This window comes from Pteropus medius, unplaced genomic scaffold (genome assembly GCF_902729225.1).
Source record: "Pteropus medius unplaced genomic scaffold, Ma_sr-lr_union100, whole genome shotgun sequence".
NCBI lineage: Eukaryota > Metazoa > Chordata > Mammalia > Chiroptera > Pteropodidae > Pteropus > Pteropus medius.
This window is the reverse complement of record NW_024349803.1, coordinates 26264826-26280968: the sequence shown is the minus strand read 5'-3', so window position 1 is coordinate 26280968 and position 16143 is coordinate 26264826. Positions and strand designations below refer to the sequence as shown.

The 16143-nt window shown below is 53.3% G+C and overlaps 1 protein-coding gene across 1 annotated transcript in view; it reads right to left on the bottom strand.

Annotated features, from left to right (window-relative positions):
• Positions 1–226: 226 nt before the first annotated feature.
• Positions 227–16143, bottom strand: part of CNTN3 (contactin 3) — a 78641-nt gene continuing 62724 nt past the window's right edge. The window contains exons 19-23 of the mRNA XM_039837971.1: positions 15657–15772; positions 9977–10160; positions 2004–2116; positions 1212–1380; positions 227–327 (exon numbers count right to left, since the gene is read on the bottom strand). Of these exons, the coding sequence (XP_039693905.1) occupies positions 227–327; positions 1212–1380; positions 2004–2116; positions 9977–10160; positions 15657–15772 (683 nt within the window). The remainder of the gene's footprint in view (positions 328–1211; positions 1381–2003; positions 2117–9976; positions 10161–15656; positions 15773–16143) is intronic.

Here is a 16143-nt window from a genome sequence, read left to right as displayed (position 1 = left end):
TATGTAAATTCCTTTGGTTTATCAAGTAAGTATTAAGGCATTTCAGATTTCCCTAAAAGGATTTACCGTTTTTTAAATTATGTTCATATTTTACCTATCTAGGAAGTTAAAAATACAGAGTTGGAAAAAAACATGCATTATCACTGCATTTCATGAAAGCACTTTTTTTTTTTTGTAACCAATTCACCTTTCCAGTAAATAGTAAAAAAAAAAAAAAGAGTTTCTGTCACCACAGGGCATTTGCTATGAAGCACAGGGTTATCGGTACATAACTTGACATGGGGTGGACATTTGCGATGACGGACGTGGACCCTCGTGCATCCGTATCTGTCAAAGAGGATAAACAACAGCTCATTAACGAGGACTGTACCCAAACGAGCAATCAGGGCAAAAGCCATGCTTCTCAAGTCAGCACGAACCTCACCAAGACCACACGCTGGGATCGGCCCCATTTTATTCATCAGTGTAGCATATACCAGTTGCCGAGAGTATCTATAAAAACACTGATGTATTTGAGTTTTCTAAAACAATTCTAGGCTCTGTTCATCTAGTATTATTTAACTTTAATGGAAACTGAAAAAAACAATTATTCTGAAAACAATTATACTCTGTTACAGACAACTTTAATGCAATTCAATGGCTTAATTAAAGAAAGCTTCATTGGCTATGAGTTTGGAAAATCTGTGTTTCTGCTTTCCACATTTTTAGATAAATCATTATGCGTAATACAAAACATCAATGAAAGCTCCATGTCGTAGAGTCGCCCTCGTCTGCACCAGTCTCGCAGCACAGCAAGACGGCAGACTCCTGCAGGAGGGTCCACTCCCGACCCCACGGCCCTACGATGCGAGGGCACTGCTGTCCCTGCACAGGTGTGGAGCACACTCCGTCTCACAGTGCCACCTCGGCCACACGGAAATGTTAACTCGGTCACCTGCACTGTTCTCGGAAGGAGAGAGCAAGGCTTATTATTTTAAACCATCACCACCATCACCATCACCATCATCCTAAGTTAATTCCTGATTTTTCTCTACTGAAGAGCATAGGCTTTTAGGAATGTCTGTAGTTGAAATGGTTTTTATAGATGTGTAGGCGGCAGAACTCCGTTCCAAGATACATACTTAGCATTCCCTCAGTACAGCTTAGTCATTTTTAGTCCGAGCACTGCAATCTATATGATTTCATGGAAAGCGGCGACCGGGCCGACTCACCGGTTATTCCCGGAATCCGGATCTGCTCGCTGCTGGCCCCGTCCCCGCCATCGGTGGTGGCCTTCACTTCGAGGACGCAGTCCTCTCTGACAGGCAGCAGAAGCTCCACCGACGTCTCATTTGTGCGCAGCACGTGCGTGTCACTCTGACCGCTAGTCCTGTAGAAAACCTAAAACGTGAACAAACATGTTTACTTTTCCCATTGCCCGGTTTTATTTTTTTCCATAGAACTTATTGCTCTGACAAAACCTTACATACTCCGTCTTTCCATACTCATAAGAACATAGGTTGCATTCTCAGCTCTGTCCACAGATCTTAGATGGGGGATGAGCACAGGGTAGAATCATCAAGGTCTCAAAGCCAAGGAGGCTGGGGGAGAGGGAACGCCTCCCAGGAAAGAGCTGGTGGGTATTTGCCAGGCCACAGGGAGTGGGCAAGGCCCTGGGGATTCGATCTGGAACACCAGCCCACGTAATCGGAGCCAACACTTTTGTTTTTAAAGCAGTACGTGGGTGAGCATCAGAAGTGACACTCACAGAAAGTTACAGGAGTGACTAATTAACATAACAATTTACAAACATTTTGTCCAAGATTTATTTTGCTTTAATTTACATTTCAGCAATCAGACGTTCTGGAGAGTGCGTTCTTCATAAAACGCATGCTATCTGCATGCCAGATTAGGTGACAGAAAGAAACCAGCCAACAGCATTCGGGAGTCGTTCCGCCAGCTCCCCATGGGAGGCAGGGCCAGATCGGGGGACGAGGGACGCGCACTGCCAAGGGCGGACTTACTTTGTATCCCGTCACTGCGGACTCGTGCTCCGTGGCTCTGACACGGTCCCAGCTCAGCAGCACCTTCGAGTCCGTGGTGTTCCAGACGATGTTCCCGGGTGGTCGGCTGGGAGCTTGGAAGACAAAGTGGGAAATTCACTCAGAGGCGAGCACAGAGGGTCGCTCTGCACAGGCGGCCGTCACAGGCGGCCAGCAGCGGGGCGGGGCACACGGCGACGCGCGGGGCACGGGCGGAATCAGAAAAGTGACCCAGCTACGCTTCCTCACGAGAGGCATTTCCGCCAGAGTGCGAGAGGATGCGTTTCACCGCGTTCACCGTGCGCCCCTGGCCAGCGACGGCCTCTGGAGACCATGCTGGCGGGTGGGCGGGGGGACGAGGACACTCCTCCATCCTCCGGGCCTGGCTTCCGTGGCTGGCCAGGTGGCGTGACCCACTTTGACGTGTGGGTGGGTTAGGCCAGCCTTCTACGGTGAGAGGGGACAGGGAGAAGCCATCGGAGACGAGGGTTCCCGGACAGACCCCCACGAAGCAACAGCTACACACAGGAGAAGCCACAGCAGAGTCTACGTTTTAGTCTTTTTCTACGTTCGAATCAATTTTTGATAAAAACAAGGCAAAACACTGAAACGTGAATGAGATTTCCATTAGATAATTAAGGACACTCAGGTTTGCAAACGTGGATTCCTCGCTTGGCTGCCACTCACGAGGATGCGGCAGTGGACGCGGGCGGTGCGGGGTTCACGGCAAGGCCCGCCGGCCGCAGAGAACGCAGGACCGAAGGACGCCCTGCGGTGACCCGTGTGCCGAGGGCAGCGCACGAGCCTGAGCAGCACCGGAGCCCGTTACACGCGTGGCCTTGGCTGCAGATGTGCGACCTGCTCGACTGAGCCCTCACGGGAGATGCTACGAAAGCTTGGCGATGCCCAGAACGCCGAAGCATCGCTGACCGGCGCCGGGAGGAAGGACGGCTAGCTCCCGGTGTGACCGAGGACGCCTCCAGGACTGGGCCCCGCACACTGTCCGTCTGCCCTTGGACGCCCCTCTGCGTTGCCTCTAAACTTTTGTGGTCCGGCGCTAACGATGGGTTTCGGTCAGCTCGGAGCATTCCGGCCGTGATGCTTTGCCAACGAGAAACGTAAAACGGCGCGACTCAGGGTTGAACCACTAATGGCAGAGTTTCAGTGGCTCAGGCTGAATGGTGCGAATGCACGACTGTCAAAGCATGTCCCCAAGTCCGGCTTCCGGTGTCCTGGCAGCAGGACAGAAGGACGGGGTCACTGCGATGCAGCGCGGACGACGCAGGTCGGGGTGCCTCGTCCTGCCCACGGGTGATGGAAACGGGAGTTGTTCTGGGCGCACCGTGCGCTCCTGCGCTGTCCTGCAGGACAGATGACGCGGGACAGCGCTGTGAGCAACGCCGGCGAGCTGCACACGCACGGCCACTCCGCCGGCCTGCGCGGGGACATCCGGCCCGGGCTGAAAGGGAAAACGGCCGAAGGGAGGCGGGGGGAAAGACGAGCGGTCCATTCTGGGTCTGGAACTCTTACTTCAAGTCACGGTGGAGCTTCCCGAGCCTCAGACAGCCACGCCCTATCTTCATCGTTTTTGCTACTTTAAAAAAATTAAGTCAACTTTTAGAAACATGAACATCTACTTTGGTCTCGTCCCAAACACTCACACTCAGAGGTTCGTGAGCTCGGTACGCTGGTCCCTCTTCAATGGGTGAAGCATTATCGCGTTTAGAAAAATGCTTGTGAACCACCCTGAGATCATCTCTCGCACCACTGCTGGTAACGATAACTTCGACTGCAAACTTCTGGAGCAGAAACCTTCCTTCCATCTTCGAAATGCTGTCAATAACTGATGCTTACTAGACACCGACGATATGCCAGGAATAGTAAAACACACTCTTATACAATGTAAGTCCCTCAATCTTCAATAAATTGCGTTAAAATGATGCCAGTGTTGGCACACGGGTAACCAGGACCCACAGTTAGTGGAGAAAGACTGTTCACGGCAGCAGCATTGACAGCCACGGAAAGGCGCCAGCGCCTGACTGCCCGCCGAAGACCAACGGGCAGCCAAACGTGGCCACGCGCCCGGATGCTGTTCGGCTTTAAAAAGGAAGGAAACCCTGTCACAGGCTGCATCGCGGTGAGCCCTGGGGACATTATGCTTAGTGAGATACAGGTCACAGAGGACAACCAGGGTGTGACTCCACCTACATGAGGACCCGGAGGCATCAGGATCATGGGGGTGGGGGCAGTGGCGTGGGGGTTCCAAGGTACGTTTTTCATTGAATAGGGACAGAATTTCAGTTTTGCAAGATGAAAAAGAGTTCTAGAGATTGGGGGCACAATAACCAATCTTAACACGATTGAACTGTACGTTAAAAAATGGGTAACAGGGAAATTTTATGCTCCGTGTATTTTTACCACAGCTGAAAATTAAAAGAGCTTGCAAGATGCACAACTGGCCAGGGCAGCTACGCTCCCAATATTGCAATGTGGTAGTGGCTGTGACCTTATTTAACCCTTGAACGAGACAGGAGATTTGCAAATGATGTGAAAATACACACTGAACACGTATGTCTGCAAATGCAGTGAGCTTTCGCTCCCCCCGCTTCAGCTTCTCAGGCTGAAGCCCGGCTCTCGCACGCAGGAGGGCCCCTTCCTGTAAAATCCTCATCGAAGGTGTATTTTTAATTCCGTCGTGACTTTGTTTTGATTGACATCGTTTCCGGGTACCCCGTAAGTTCCTGCGAGCAGAGGCCACGCGGTCTCCGACATAGACGCGCCCACGTTAGAGCCTGTGACCTGTCGGCAGAACACGCACCACTGGCTGCAGCATCCACAGGCACGTGGGACACTTTCGAGGAAGTGTCAACGCTCCTGCAAAGTAAAGCGTGTGAGAATCGCACGTCTGGCCGGAGGGATGACTCAAGTCTGTCTGAGCTGAAGGCCCTGACGGAAGGCTCGTGGGGTTCGGCGTCACACTGTCACCTTGTTTCAGAGTGGAGGAAGTCAAAAGCCACTCTGTGGAAGCCACAGACAGGAGGCGGCTCCCCACGCCTGAGGGGGCGTGTGGCCGGGCGGTGTGCTCTGCTGCCGTGGGGGCCGCTGGGACAGCGGGCGACATTCCAGCTGGGACAGGGGGTCACGTCCACATGTGGGATGTGTCACAGGGCAGTCGGCCGGGGCCGCCCAGTCACGAAGACGGAGGTGCCGTTAGCTTGGCGGCGGGTCCCTCGGTGTCCTTCAATGCCCACCACACAGAGGACGCGGGTTCAGGGGCGTGTGCAGACCAGGATGAGCTGTGAGGACTGAGAATGGAGGCGGCTTATTTGTTCACTGTCATTTTTACTAATATCATTGTTACTGATGTCACTACTATTTATTATTTTGTTAACATCTATTTATGGCAGTGATGCTGGTTTCCATACTCAGAAATTAGGTCCCATTTTCTTTTAAAGTTTATTGAAATAAAAATACTTAATTTTTTAAAAATATAAGGTACATGTGATAGAAAGCCCATGAAAATGACAGAAATTGACAGGGAGGATCATACATGAAATTTGGGAAAACCTGCACTGATACATCTCCCGAGCCTCCACTTAATGATTATATAATAAATGACACATACGAAAATTCCAGAACTTCCCAATTATGCGTTCGAGGCAGGAATACTCATTCTGTGGAGAGCCTCCAAAACACCCACGTTCTTCTAGCGCTTGTCTCATCCTCGTTACTTCGTCCCGAGGACACACTTGATCGAGTTCAGGTAACCGGTGTTGGCTCAGCTCTGTGGGTGACCCTGCCACGTGGAACAGCAAGAGCTCAAGCACAAAGCTGGCCGAGTGCTTGACGGTGTTCTGTGTTCTCAAGAGGACACACGGACACCCGTCAGTGAAGGCACAGACGGTGGGGGCCCCTCGTGTGAGGGGCAGGCCTGTCTGGGCAGGTGCGTGGCTGTTTTCTGTCACCTGGCACAGCGACAGCTCTGGGCTGAGCCGGGAAGGGCCACGCTGGCTCCGAGCCCAGGCACGCACTTCGCTGGCCAGCTTACTCAGGGGAAGCACTCCTGGGCTGCTAATGGCACCTCTGCTCCCCAAGGGGACCCGGTGAGGACAATGTCGCTGGGGACCACACCCCGGAGATGGACAGTCCTGTCTGTCTGTGCACCTAAGGGCACCGACTATGACGACGCAGGCCCCGGGGACAGAGCGCTGGGCACAGTCGTGATCAGAGGGGCCGAGTCTGTGCCCGGAGAAGCCCGCGCTGCAGCCACGGCAGGCTGTAGGAACAAGAGCGAAGTGACCATCTGGGAACGTGTGGTGCCTGGAGCTGCACCCCGGACGAAGCGGGGAGCGGGTGGGCCGTGTCGCGCCGGGGACGCGCCGCTAAACTAGCGGTTGGGTGACACTGAGGCTCGGGGGAGCGACGCTCGGGGACCGACGGGGACACACGCCCGGGTACCTGGAGGGAGGGCTTCCTGGGCGGAGGGAGGGAGAGCGGCCGAGTCCGCAGAGGGCCCAGACGTGGCGCCACTGGGAAGGCGAGGGTGGACACAGTGCGACAGTGCTGAGTGCTGCCCTGGCCGCGAGGGTGGCCCCGGGTGACCGTGACGGCGGGTCCCCTAGGGGTCACGTGCCCCATCACTGCAGAGAGGGCGGCCAGGGGACGAGTGGGGGTGACCCCGAGCACGCCGACTGCAGAGACGCGGCAGGCCTTGTGGAGGGGGTAGCGTTAGGGGCAGGGCGCACGGGCCCCGGTTTGGGGAGCGCAGTTTGAGCCCCTTTGGATAAGCGGCGAGGACCTCTGAGTGCTGGCTCCACCCACACCGAAAGCCAGCATGACCCCAGGCCTTCCAGCTTCATGCAGCAGAATATCTGCCCTGAAATGCTTTCTTGCAACCGCTGAACATGAAATTCTCAGTACGTTTCCTTTTAGGAGCCAACAAATTTTGTCCTTGATGTGCCATCTGCAATTTTCCTCACCAGCGCCTTTAGACAGATCTTCTTGAGAGTTAGCTCTCTCTCATTCAGTTGCACGTAACAGAGTCCCATTCTTGATTAAAGGGGCTAATTAGTATTTAACTCAGAAATACTTTCGAAAATCACAAGTATTTGGACATCAAAAATGAAGTGTTTAATGGAAGCCACAGTACTCGAGAATCTTTGTATTATTTTACATTAATCAAAAAAGCCACCGAGATCTGTCCTGAATATAAAGCCGTCCACACAGAATTCCATGATCACTGCTGCGCCATACTTGCCATTTTCAGCGAGACGGTAAGGACTACAGTAAGTGTTTTGAATTCACAATTTCAGTCAAAAGGATTTGATTAATAATAGTACTCCAGGCTGACCTGCTTCTATAGATTTCATTCACCCCTTCAGCCACCAATCAGCTTTTAATGAGTGGCTCCCAGTGCTGCTCTGGGCACTGAGGGTGGGTGAATAAGACAGAGAGATTGTCCCCACAACATTTAAAATCCAGAGGGCAAGACAGATAGCGAGCAAGCAATCAAAGAGGTGATTTTAGTTCTTTATGCCCGAGGCATGACAAGAATTCTCTTCATAGCAATAATCTCAAAAGCCACACGAAACTTTCTAAGTAGGACTTGAAGCTAAAGCCACCGCAGAGGTCAAGATGACTGTTTACTGCTGCCAGTAACTGTGTTAGAAATCGCTTTAAAAGATTCTGTTTTACCGGTTTTAATATGTTTGAAAATTATAAACATAAAAATTTAAAATTAAAAATGTTCTTCAGTCACGATTTCGGGGTGATTGGGCAGGTAATTACCCGGATAACTCTCACTCAGTGTAGAAAACTCCTCAGTCACATCTCAGACCAACGTGCGGCGTCAGCTGAGTTGTGGTGACAGGACTGTGGTTTTCAGAGACTGTGCCTGTGGCTGGAACCCGTCACACCACAGCTCCGTGCGCACAGGAGTCCTGTCTCCCTGGGTCCCCTCCCCGAGGGTCCCCTCCCCTGTGCCTAAGCCCAGGGTACAATCTCAGGAAGTGCGGGCACTAGAGACATGAACGTTCCGATTATGGGGGTGAGAGAGAGGGCAGCACGGTGGCTAAGACTGTCCAGATGTGCCACACCTTCTGTGACCTGGGGAAAGCCAGGTGACCTTGGATGCCGCAGCATCCTTAACGCTAACACGAGAATTAAGAACATGTGAAAAAAAGGAATCCATGCAGAAAACACACTTAGAACAGGGACTGGACCCCGCGCGGCGAGTGCTGACCACGAAAGCCACCTCGCCATCGCTGCGGGAACCTGCCACTGCCTTCGTCAGGCTGGGTATTTCTACACTATCTTGAAATTATAAATGGCTTTTGCTTCTTTTTACAGTTTTACTTTGCTCGCTGTACGTGACCACGATATTCCTCCTGATTCATCATCAGTCTCGCGCTCTGCCAATTCTCCAGGCTCCTTGCTGTCTCCATGGGGATGTCACCCGGCTCGCACAACCGCGACTTCCTCGTGAGCGCCCCGGAACCTCATGCGTGGGCGCTTCTGCCCCCGGAAACTGACCGATGCTGTGCTTTGCCCGCATAACTGACGACGTTCGAACTGTGCTAACTCAGAATCGCGCTGGGAAGGTGACCGCATTGAGCGAGGACTTCTAACCACAGAATGTTCCCATGTCTTTCCAAACCCACGTGCTCCAGGGTCTAACCCCGACGCCGAGCTGGGAACAGGGGAGCGGGTCAGCTTCCCCTACTCCAGAGAATGAAATTCAGTCATCACATTCGTCGGCTGCTTCTAAAACGTCTGCTGCTAAAGGGATGAACGTGGTTTGTTTCTAGACTTTGGCAGACAACGGTATGACCCTGAGTAAGTCGGTAGCCAGCTCTCTTTCCTAGAGAGAATGCACAGATAAACACGTGACCTTTCCTGGTCACACTAACACTGGCTAACTAAAATCCAAAGCAGCAGAATTCCGTCTTAGATGTATTTTAACTTATCCACAACACTAGCCAATGATATCTAATTTTATATTATTGAGGTTAATAGTCTTCGCCAACCAATGTGTGGTCTCATAGAAATTGGAGGATTATATATGAAAAAAGAAACACATTAATAAAATTGTCAACCAAGCACAATAACTGCCCCGTTCCCATATGAAACCAGTCAAGCAAACAATTTTGAAAATACATTAGGAAAAATAGTTTTCCGCAAGTAGGAGTAACGCATCGCTGTGTCAAGGCAACCCCTCCGTGCTCACTCTCCTCACCTGTGGGCCGGAAACAACGACACCCCCCTCACGTGGCAGCTCTGAGGTTTGTGTGTGGGGATGTGTGTGAAGCTCTGGGACACAGAATGTTCTTGATGGCTAACGGCTGTGACGATGGCCATGCGATGGCTGCACGGTGAGAACGTAGCAACGCGATACGTCGGTTAAATCCACCCCTGTGCTCTCAAGGTCATGGGCACGACGCGGGAGCTACAACCCTGCAGATCGCTGGTCTTCCCGCAGCCCAGCTCGATCCCAGTTAGCGCCTGGCTTGTGAGGGGTGCTTAGCCGTCTCCCGGGACCACGGAGCCGACATACTCAGCCCGTGGGCAGCTCAGGCACCTCCCAGGCCTGAAGCCAGGTCCTCTGATGGCCACCTTTACCCGACATTGCCAGCTTTTGAATAATGTAGGAAAGGGGGCGAAATCACTCTCCACTCTCTGATGTGAACCTGAACTTAACTAGACACCCTCGAGCTCTAGGGAACTAAAAATACACCAGGTAAAAGCAATGAGTTGGTCACATTTTCAGAGAGCTGTGGATGGGCTTGACCCCTCTCACTGAGGTTCCTACAGGTGTGTCCTCAGTCCCGGGGGGTTTCGCCCTGTGGCTTGGGGACCCCGCGGAGACAAAGGCCAGGAGCGGGGCTACCCGGGTCGTGGGTTCACAGGACACGGAAGGCTGCCTTTCCCAAGGCGAAGGGAGCCCGGAGCCTACGTACGGGGCTTCCTGGTGGTGGCGCTGGCCGTGGTGCTGAAGGGCCCGGCGCCGGCGCTGTTGAACGCGCGCACGGCCGCGTGATGCGCCAGGTTGCTCCTCAGGCCGCCCAGCGTGGCCGACGTCTCGCTCGCTGCCACCGTCACTGTGCTCGCCGACTCCTCGTCGCCGCTGCTCCAGTAGCGCACCTGGGGGACAGAGACGCGGGCAGGTGCGGAGGCTGGCGAGGCAGCACCGCCCGCCCCGTGTCCGCACTGCGGCGGCGCGAAAGCGGAGCTTCCTCCGGGACTATCACGGACCTACTATGTGCTGGTGGCCGCCCCGGCTCTGTGCGGGAGGGGAAAGAAAAGGGTCTGGAGGAGACGCGTGATCCACAAGCGCACAAGTAAACCAGGTACCCACGGTCGGCGCGAAGCCCTGCTCCGTGTGGTCTTAAAAATGGGCGAAGGGAGCGAAATCTGCATGTCTAACTGAGCAAACGCCCCCTCCCTTATCTCAGACCCTGGTCAACCAGGCCCCGCCCCACCCAGGGTGCCCGTGGCCCTTTGTGCATCCCCTGGGCGGGGCACAGTCCCGTGCGGATGTGAGCTGGCGGAGGGAAAAGACCGTCACCCAGCCAGCCAGGCGCCAGACTGTCCCAGGCCACCCAGGCAGACTGTCCCACAGAGACGGCCCCGTGTCAACAGCCCAGAGATGCTGCGGAGAACGCACGGCAGGGAACAGTTACACGAAAGTACTCGTTAAAACGTTTTGCTTGTATTTCATTCTTATGAACTGTGCAAAATGACCTGATTCTTTATATGAAGATATATGTATGTACAGTACAAAAAATACAAAAATAAGTTCATGAGAATGTTGGCTAAAACAAAAAATAAGGGCAGAAAAAATACGATAAAAATACCCACTCCCTCACGACCTCCAACATACGCTAGAAAGTTCTGCTGGGCTTTGCTAGAAGGTTTAGATTTTGTTCATTAAAAAAAAAAACAGAAACAAAACCAGGAACGGCAACAGAACCACCCAACACACGGCTCTGGAAAAGCCCAACTTCTCCCCGGGGTGAGACCAGCTGACGACCCGGGCGGAGCCTGTGACGGGGACGTGGGAGGCAGGCAGAGACCGCGTGCTCTGCGCTCGTAAAGGATCACATGCTCTCCTGTGTTTTTGAGTATGTGCTCTGTCTGACTTTCATTTTTCTGCTCTTGATAGCGAAATATAAACCGAGAAGGCTCTCCTGTGAGCTGTGCGAGAACACAGCCGTTTGCACACGGTGGAAGTGGCACTGGGTCCTTGGCCACCAGGGTCATGTGGATGGTGGGGACTTGTGGGGACCGAGGCAAACCAGCCGCCACGCTCCCCCATGATGGAACCTCCACTCAGCTCTAGCTGACAGGGGAGGTGTGCCCACTGCTTACAGGGCTGTTTTTGTTTAAAGGAAGCAAAAATCCTGATTTTAATGCAAAGCGCCCCAAATTTAGAGGTGGCTCCATTTTGTGAAAACTGTGTGTGGACTAAATCAAATGTGCTTCTGGGCTGCATAGGGCGACCAGGTTCACCCTCTGAGATAAATGCACTAGATGTTACTGTTTTATTTTTAAATAAACAATTACACTTTCTTTAAAAGTATTTATAATTTTTAAGAAATTTTTTTAAAAAATTAGTAGCAAAGTATAAATCTCTGGTTTTTCAATGATGACCCTAAATTATACGAGATTTATATTTTCTTCATAAATGTGAATATATGTGTGTATGTATGTGCATGTGTACACATGTTCATGTATGTTTATACATATTTACATACAAGCCCTGTTATGTGCAGGCGCTGTGTTCATGTGTGTGCATTTCTCCCGGAAAGGAGTGAACAGCTTTTACAAGGATGATGTGAACCCAAGTGATGGAGACAAAATGGAATGTGTAGTTTAGGTACTTCCTACCACTTTAAAACAGCAAATACTAAAACGATGACATTTTAGCAATAAAAAAACCACACACACACACATCTGACAGACCCCGTTTGCCACATTGAAGAAAACCACGTGGATGTCATTCATTCGTTAAAGTAATAACACGTCGTGTTGTCCTTTCTAAAGCCACAGCCAAGCAGACGGCTAACGGATGCCGGATGCACCTGCCCACTGTGCTTTCACCAGCTGTGAATGGTGTAGGCGTCGCTGGGTGTGGAGGGTCCCAAACGATAAGACAGATGCCCGGCCCTTGAAGGCACTGGCCGGTTATCAGCTGAGAATGTGGGGGACAGCCTGAAGACTCGTGGCGTGAGGTGCAGCATGGGGGGGGGGCAGGGGGGGGCGAAGCCAGGTAATTCTGAGCTAGAGAACCCTCGCCTATGGCCGGCAGCCCAGGGGAGACACCAGGCTGCGCTGCGGGGCGCTGGTGTGCAGCCTGTCCCGTCAAGCTGCTGTGACGGGAGTTGCTAAGGCCTTGTTCCGAGGGGGCTGATTTCGGGGAGAGTCGCAGGTCATCCTCCACTGGCCCCGGAACTGCTTCTATAAACCTCCAGGAGGTGCCTCCCCACAGCAGGGTGCTGAAGGGCGTGGTGCACCTTCAGCAGGGTGCTGAAGGGAGCGACATGCATTTTTAGGTCTCCTCTGCTGACAGGTATGAGAAGCATTTATAGGTACAGAAAGTCTGTGCCCAACCGAACATACTAGATTTTATTGTGTAATCTTCGATAACGATCAATTGAGCAAATATGCATCTGAAACAAAGCAGCAACATTGATGGCCTCAGTTCTATAAGTATTTAATCAACTGATCTATAAAATTTTGCCCAAAATCATTCCTATAAGGTTAGATTTCTTTTTTTTCAAAGAAGGAAAAGTCGAGAATAACATAAAGGTGAAGACGCTGTTTTGCCTCCCAGCCGTGTCCTGAGAGCACAGAACACGACTCCTCACAGTGGGGATCTCAGAGGCACGACACGGGGACGGAGAGGGAGACAGGCGCACGCTCTGCCGATGAGTGTGTAGGGAAGTCACTCGGGCATGGAGGGGACAGACAGGCAGCGTCCGCACGGTGAGCAGAGCGCGGGGACTGCAAAGCCCAGGAGCCGGCGGAGCCGCAGCCGCGCTCGAGGCGCCCCTCAGACACGCACCTCCAAGGGCGCGGCCGAGCCCGCCACGGAAAGGGCTGAATTCACGCGGCAGGAACAGGGGACAAAGCAGCCCGGGAGGCTCTGAAACGCCAAGCCGACGGCCCGCACCTGAAAACGCGGCACGAAAGGCCAGACCCGGCGGCGGAGCTCAGCCCGGACTGGGGGTCAGGGAGGGTCCACGGGTCACACGCGCCGGACGCGGAGAAAGTGCAAACCGCGGAAGCGAAGTCCGCGCGCCTTGCGGGTGACACGACGTGGCCCGGGCCACGTGACCGAGGGGGACCCGACACTCGCAGGGGCCGAGGCGGCGCGGGCGCTTCCTGTCGCTGCGCGCCGCTGTGCCATGCGGACGGGGCCTAGGGCTGCGCGCGCTGTCCCCACGGCCCTGACAGCACCCCGGAGGCCGGGCCAGGTCCCCGGATGGCCCGAAGGCGGGGCGCCTGGCCGCGGGGTCGCCGCCGTCACCCCAGCTGCACCCCTCAGGGGCATCGCCCGCCTGCCCATCACTCAGCGTCGGGGGCCTTGAGCAAACGCAGGTGAGACGGGGCGCGCCCCACCCCATCCTTCCCCCACCGCAGCCACCAGCCACGATGAAAACGTTCGCCTGGTCACTGGCGGGTGTCCGGGCGCACAGCCCCCAGGCCCTTGGACTCCCCCACTGTGAGGTGTCTCTAGCATGCCAATGCGACACCCCGGGCTGCGGCTGCCAGGCCTCAGGATAGGGGGCCGGTGCCAGGGGAGCTGGGGCGCAGAGGGTGGGTGGGAACTCCAGCCCCGGCGCGGGCGAGGGGCCGCAGGCGGGCTGCTCTGCAGGCACCACGCACCTGTACTGGGGCCTCCCATCCCGCCCTGCAGGGGCTCCCAGAGCTCCCCGCGGGAGGGTGGGGAGCAGGTGGGGTGGGCGGGGCCTGGAGAGCCGCGGGGCTGAGCCCACTCCTCTCCACATTGTTCTTGAGCTGGAGCTTGACCAGCGGTGACAGCGAGCGCCCTCCTGCGGTGGTCTGGGCCACCAGTTCTCACAGATGGTCACTGAGTGACCGAAGGGCAGGGAGCCCGCAGAGGTGGAGACTCTGGACTGAGCATGAGTCGCCTCCTGGGGGTCGGGGGTGTGGCTCCAGATTGCACTGCCCTACTCGGATGGCTGCAAATTTAAAACTTATGAATTGTTTATTTCTGGAACGTTCCATTTAATATTCTTGGACCACGGCTGACCACAGGTAACTGGAACCCGGGAAGAGGGGGAGACACACTAGCGACCGCACGGTCTGGGTAGCTAAAGCACCGTGGGACTCCAGCTTCTTGATGAGGTGGCATCGTCTTTCCCCAGAACCACAGACCCACTTAACAAGCCATATGTCTAACACGGGACGTGAACAGCAGCCAGCCTGAGCCCTGTCAGGATTTACGATGCTACCTGTATTTCTATGAGTAATTTGGTTATTCCAAGAACGAACGGCCCTGCCATGAGAAACTCTTACTGTCACTGAGATTTCACTTAATTTAAACTTAAAATGAAATGCAGTTTATAAAACTAATGTCTTGAAAATGGCACCTTTTTTAGCCACTAAAGTCCAGGTATTAATTCAAAAATGTGATTTTAATAGACTAACATTATTTTGTTTACAGCTACAGATTTTCAGGCAAGATTTAGACGAGATATCCAACTTAGTTGCTAGACCAAACACATTTAAACAAATACCAGGCAAAACACATCTAACAGTGCTCAGGGGACAAATGCAGACCTGCATCCTCGTCCTGGGCGGGCTGGGGACTGCATGACAAGCCTGTCCCCCAATGGCTTCCCACTGGATCCGGCCAGTGGAGGCAGGAGATGGGAGGCTGGGCGTCGTCCCCCTGGGTCCCTCCAGGCTGAGCCGCAGGTTGGAACACAGCCCCGTGCGTGCACCCTCACTCACATGTGGTCCCCACCTCTCCAGCATGACAAATCCTGCCCCCAAATCTGAACATCTTCCGGTTTCCTCTAGACGGTTCAGCCTCACTGCCTTTGGGCGACCTCTTCAGATCACCCGCCCTCCCCTGCACTTTCTGTGTGACCGGCTGTGTCCTGCATCACACTCGTTCTTGTGTTAGCCTCTGTTGCGTGTCTTTCGTCTGATTTCACTAAAGAGAGTTCGAGGGCAAAAATTATGTGACAGGCAGCTGGCTTCTCTGGACCCTAGAAGAGACCCTCCGACCTGAGCAGGCCACCGAGACAATAAGACGAACGGCTGGAGGAAGGGGGTCTCCCTGGCACGAACTGCCTGTGAACTCAAGTACTGCAGCTCAATCTCACTCTTGTTTTTTGGTTAATCCCTCTAAAAATTTTGGCCCATGTGATACAAGATTTATTTTTCTAGGACTACTTCTTCTTTTTGACCCCAACTAAAATGATTTTTATTCAACTTGAGTTAAATTCAGTTTCCATTGATAGTCGCGTGGGACAATGAGCTCGTAAAATTTCAACAAAAGTCAGACTTTAGCTAAGAGGTCCTGGTTGAGACTTTTTACATGAACAGAGACACTGCAGCACAAGCGTGTCCACACACAAGCTGACCGAAGTTAAAAGAAATCACCTCGTAGCCAAGTAAGTGTCCATTGCTCAGCTTCCAAGGGACGGCGCCCCAGGACACCCTGATCTCGGAGGCGGACAGGCTCCTTGCTGAGACTCGAGATGGAGCTGCTGTCGGCTCTGTTTCGGAATGAAAGGGAAACGAATTAGAACTTTAGGAGTTAATTAAAAATTATTGAAGTTCTTATTTTTTAAAAAAGCGTGGCAACACACTTGGATATTTACAGAATAGCCTACGAAGATATTTGAAAGCAGAAGCCACATCATGAAACAGAGACACTGGTCGGCCTCCACGTCATAGGGACAGTCGGGTCAGAGCCACACGCTCCCTGCTCCAGTCTCCTCTCCTGCACGTCCTTCCTGTACCTCAGCCTTCTTCCCTCCTTCCCTTGGCTCTCTCTACCAAACATTCACTCTTTCTCTCCCTTTACCCCACAGCTCCTGGGGGGCTCTGTGTCCACAAATACTGCTGCTTCTGCTTCTCCTTCATC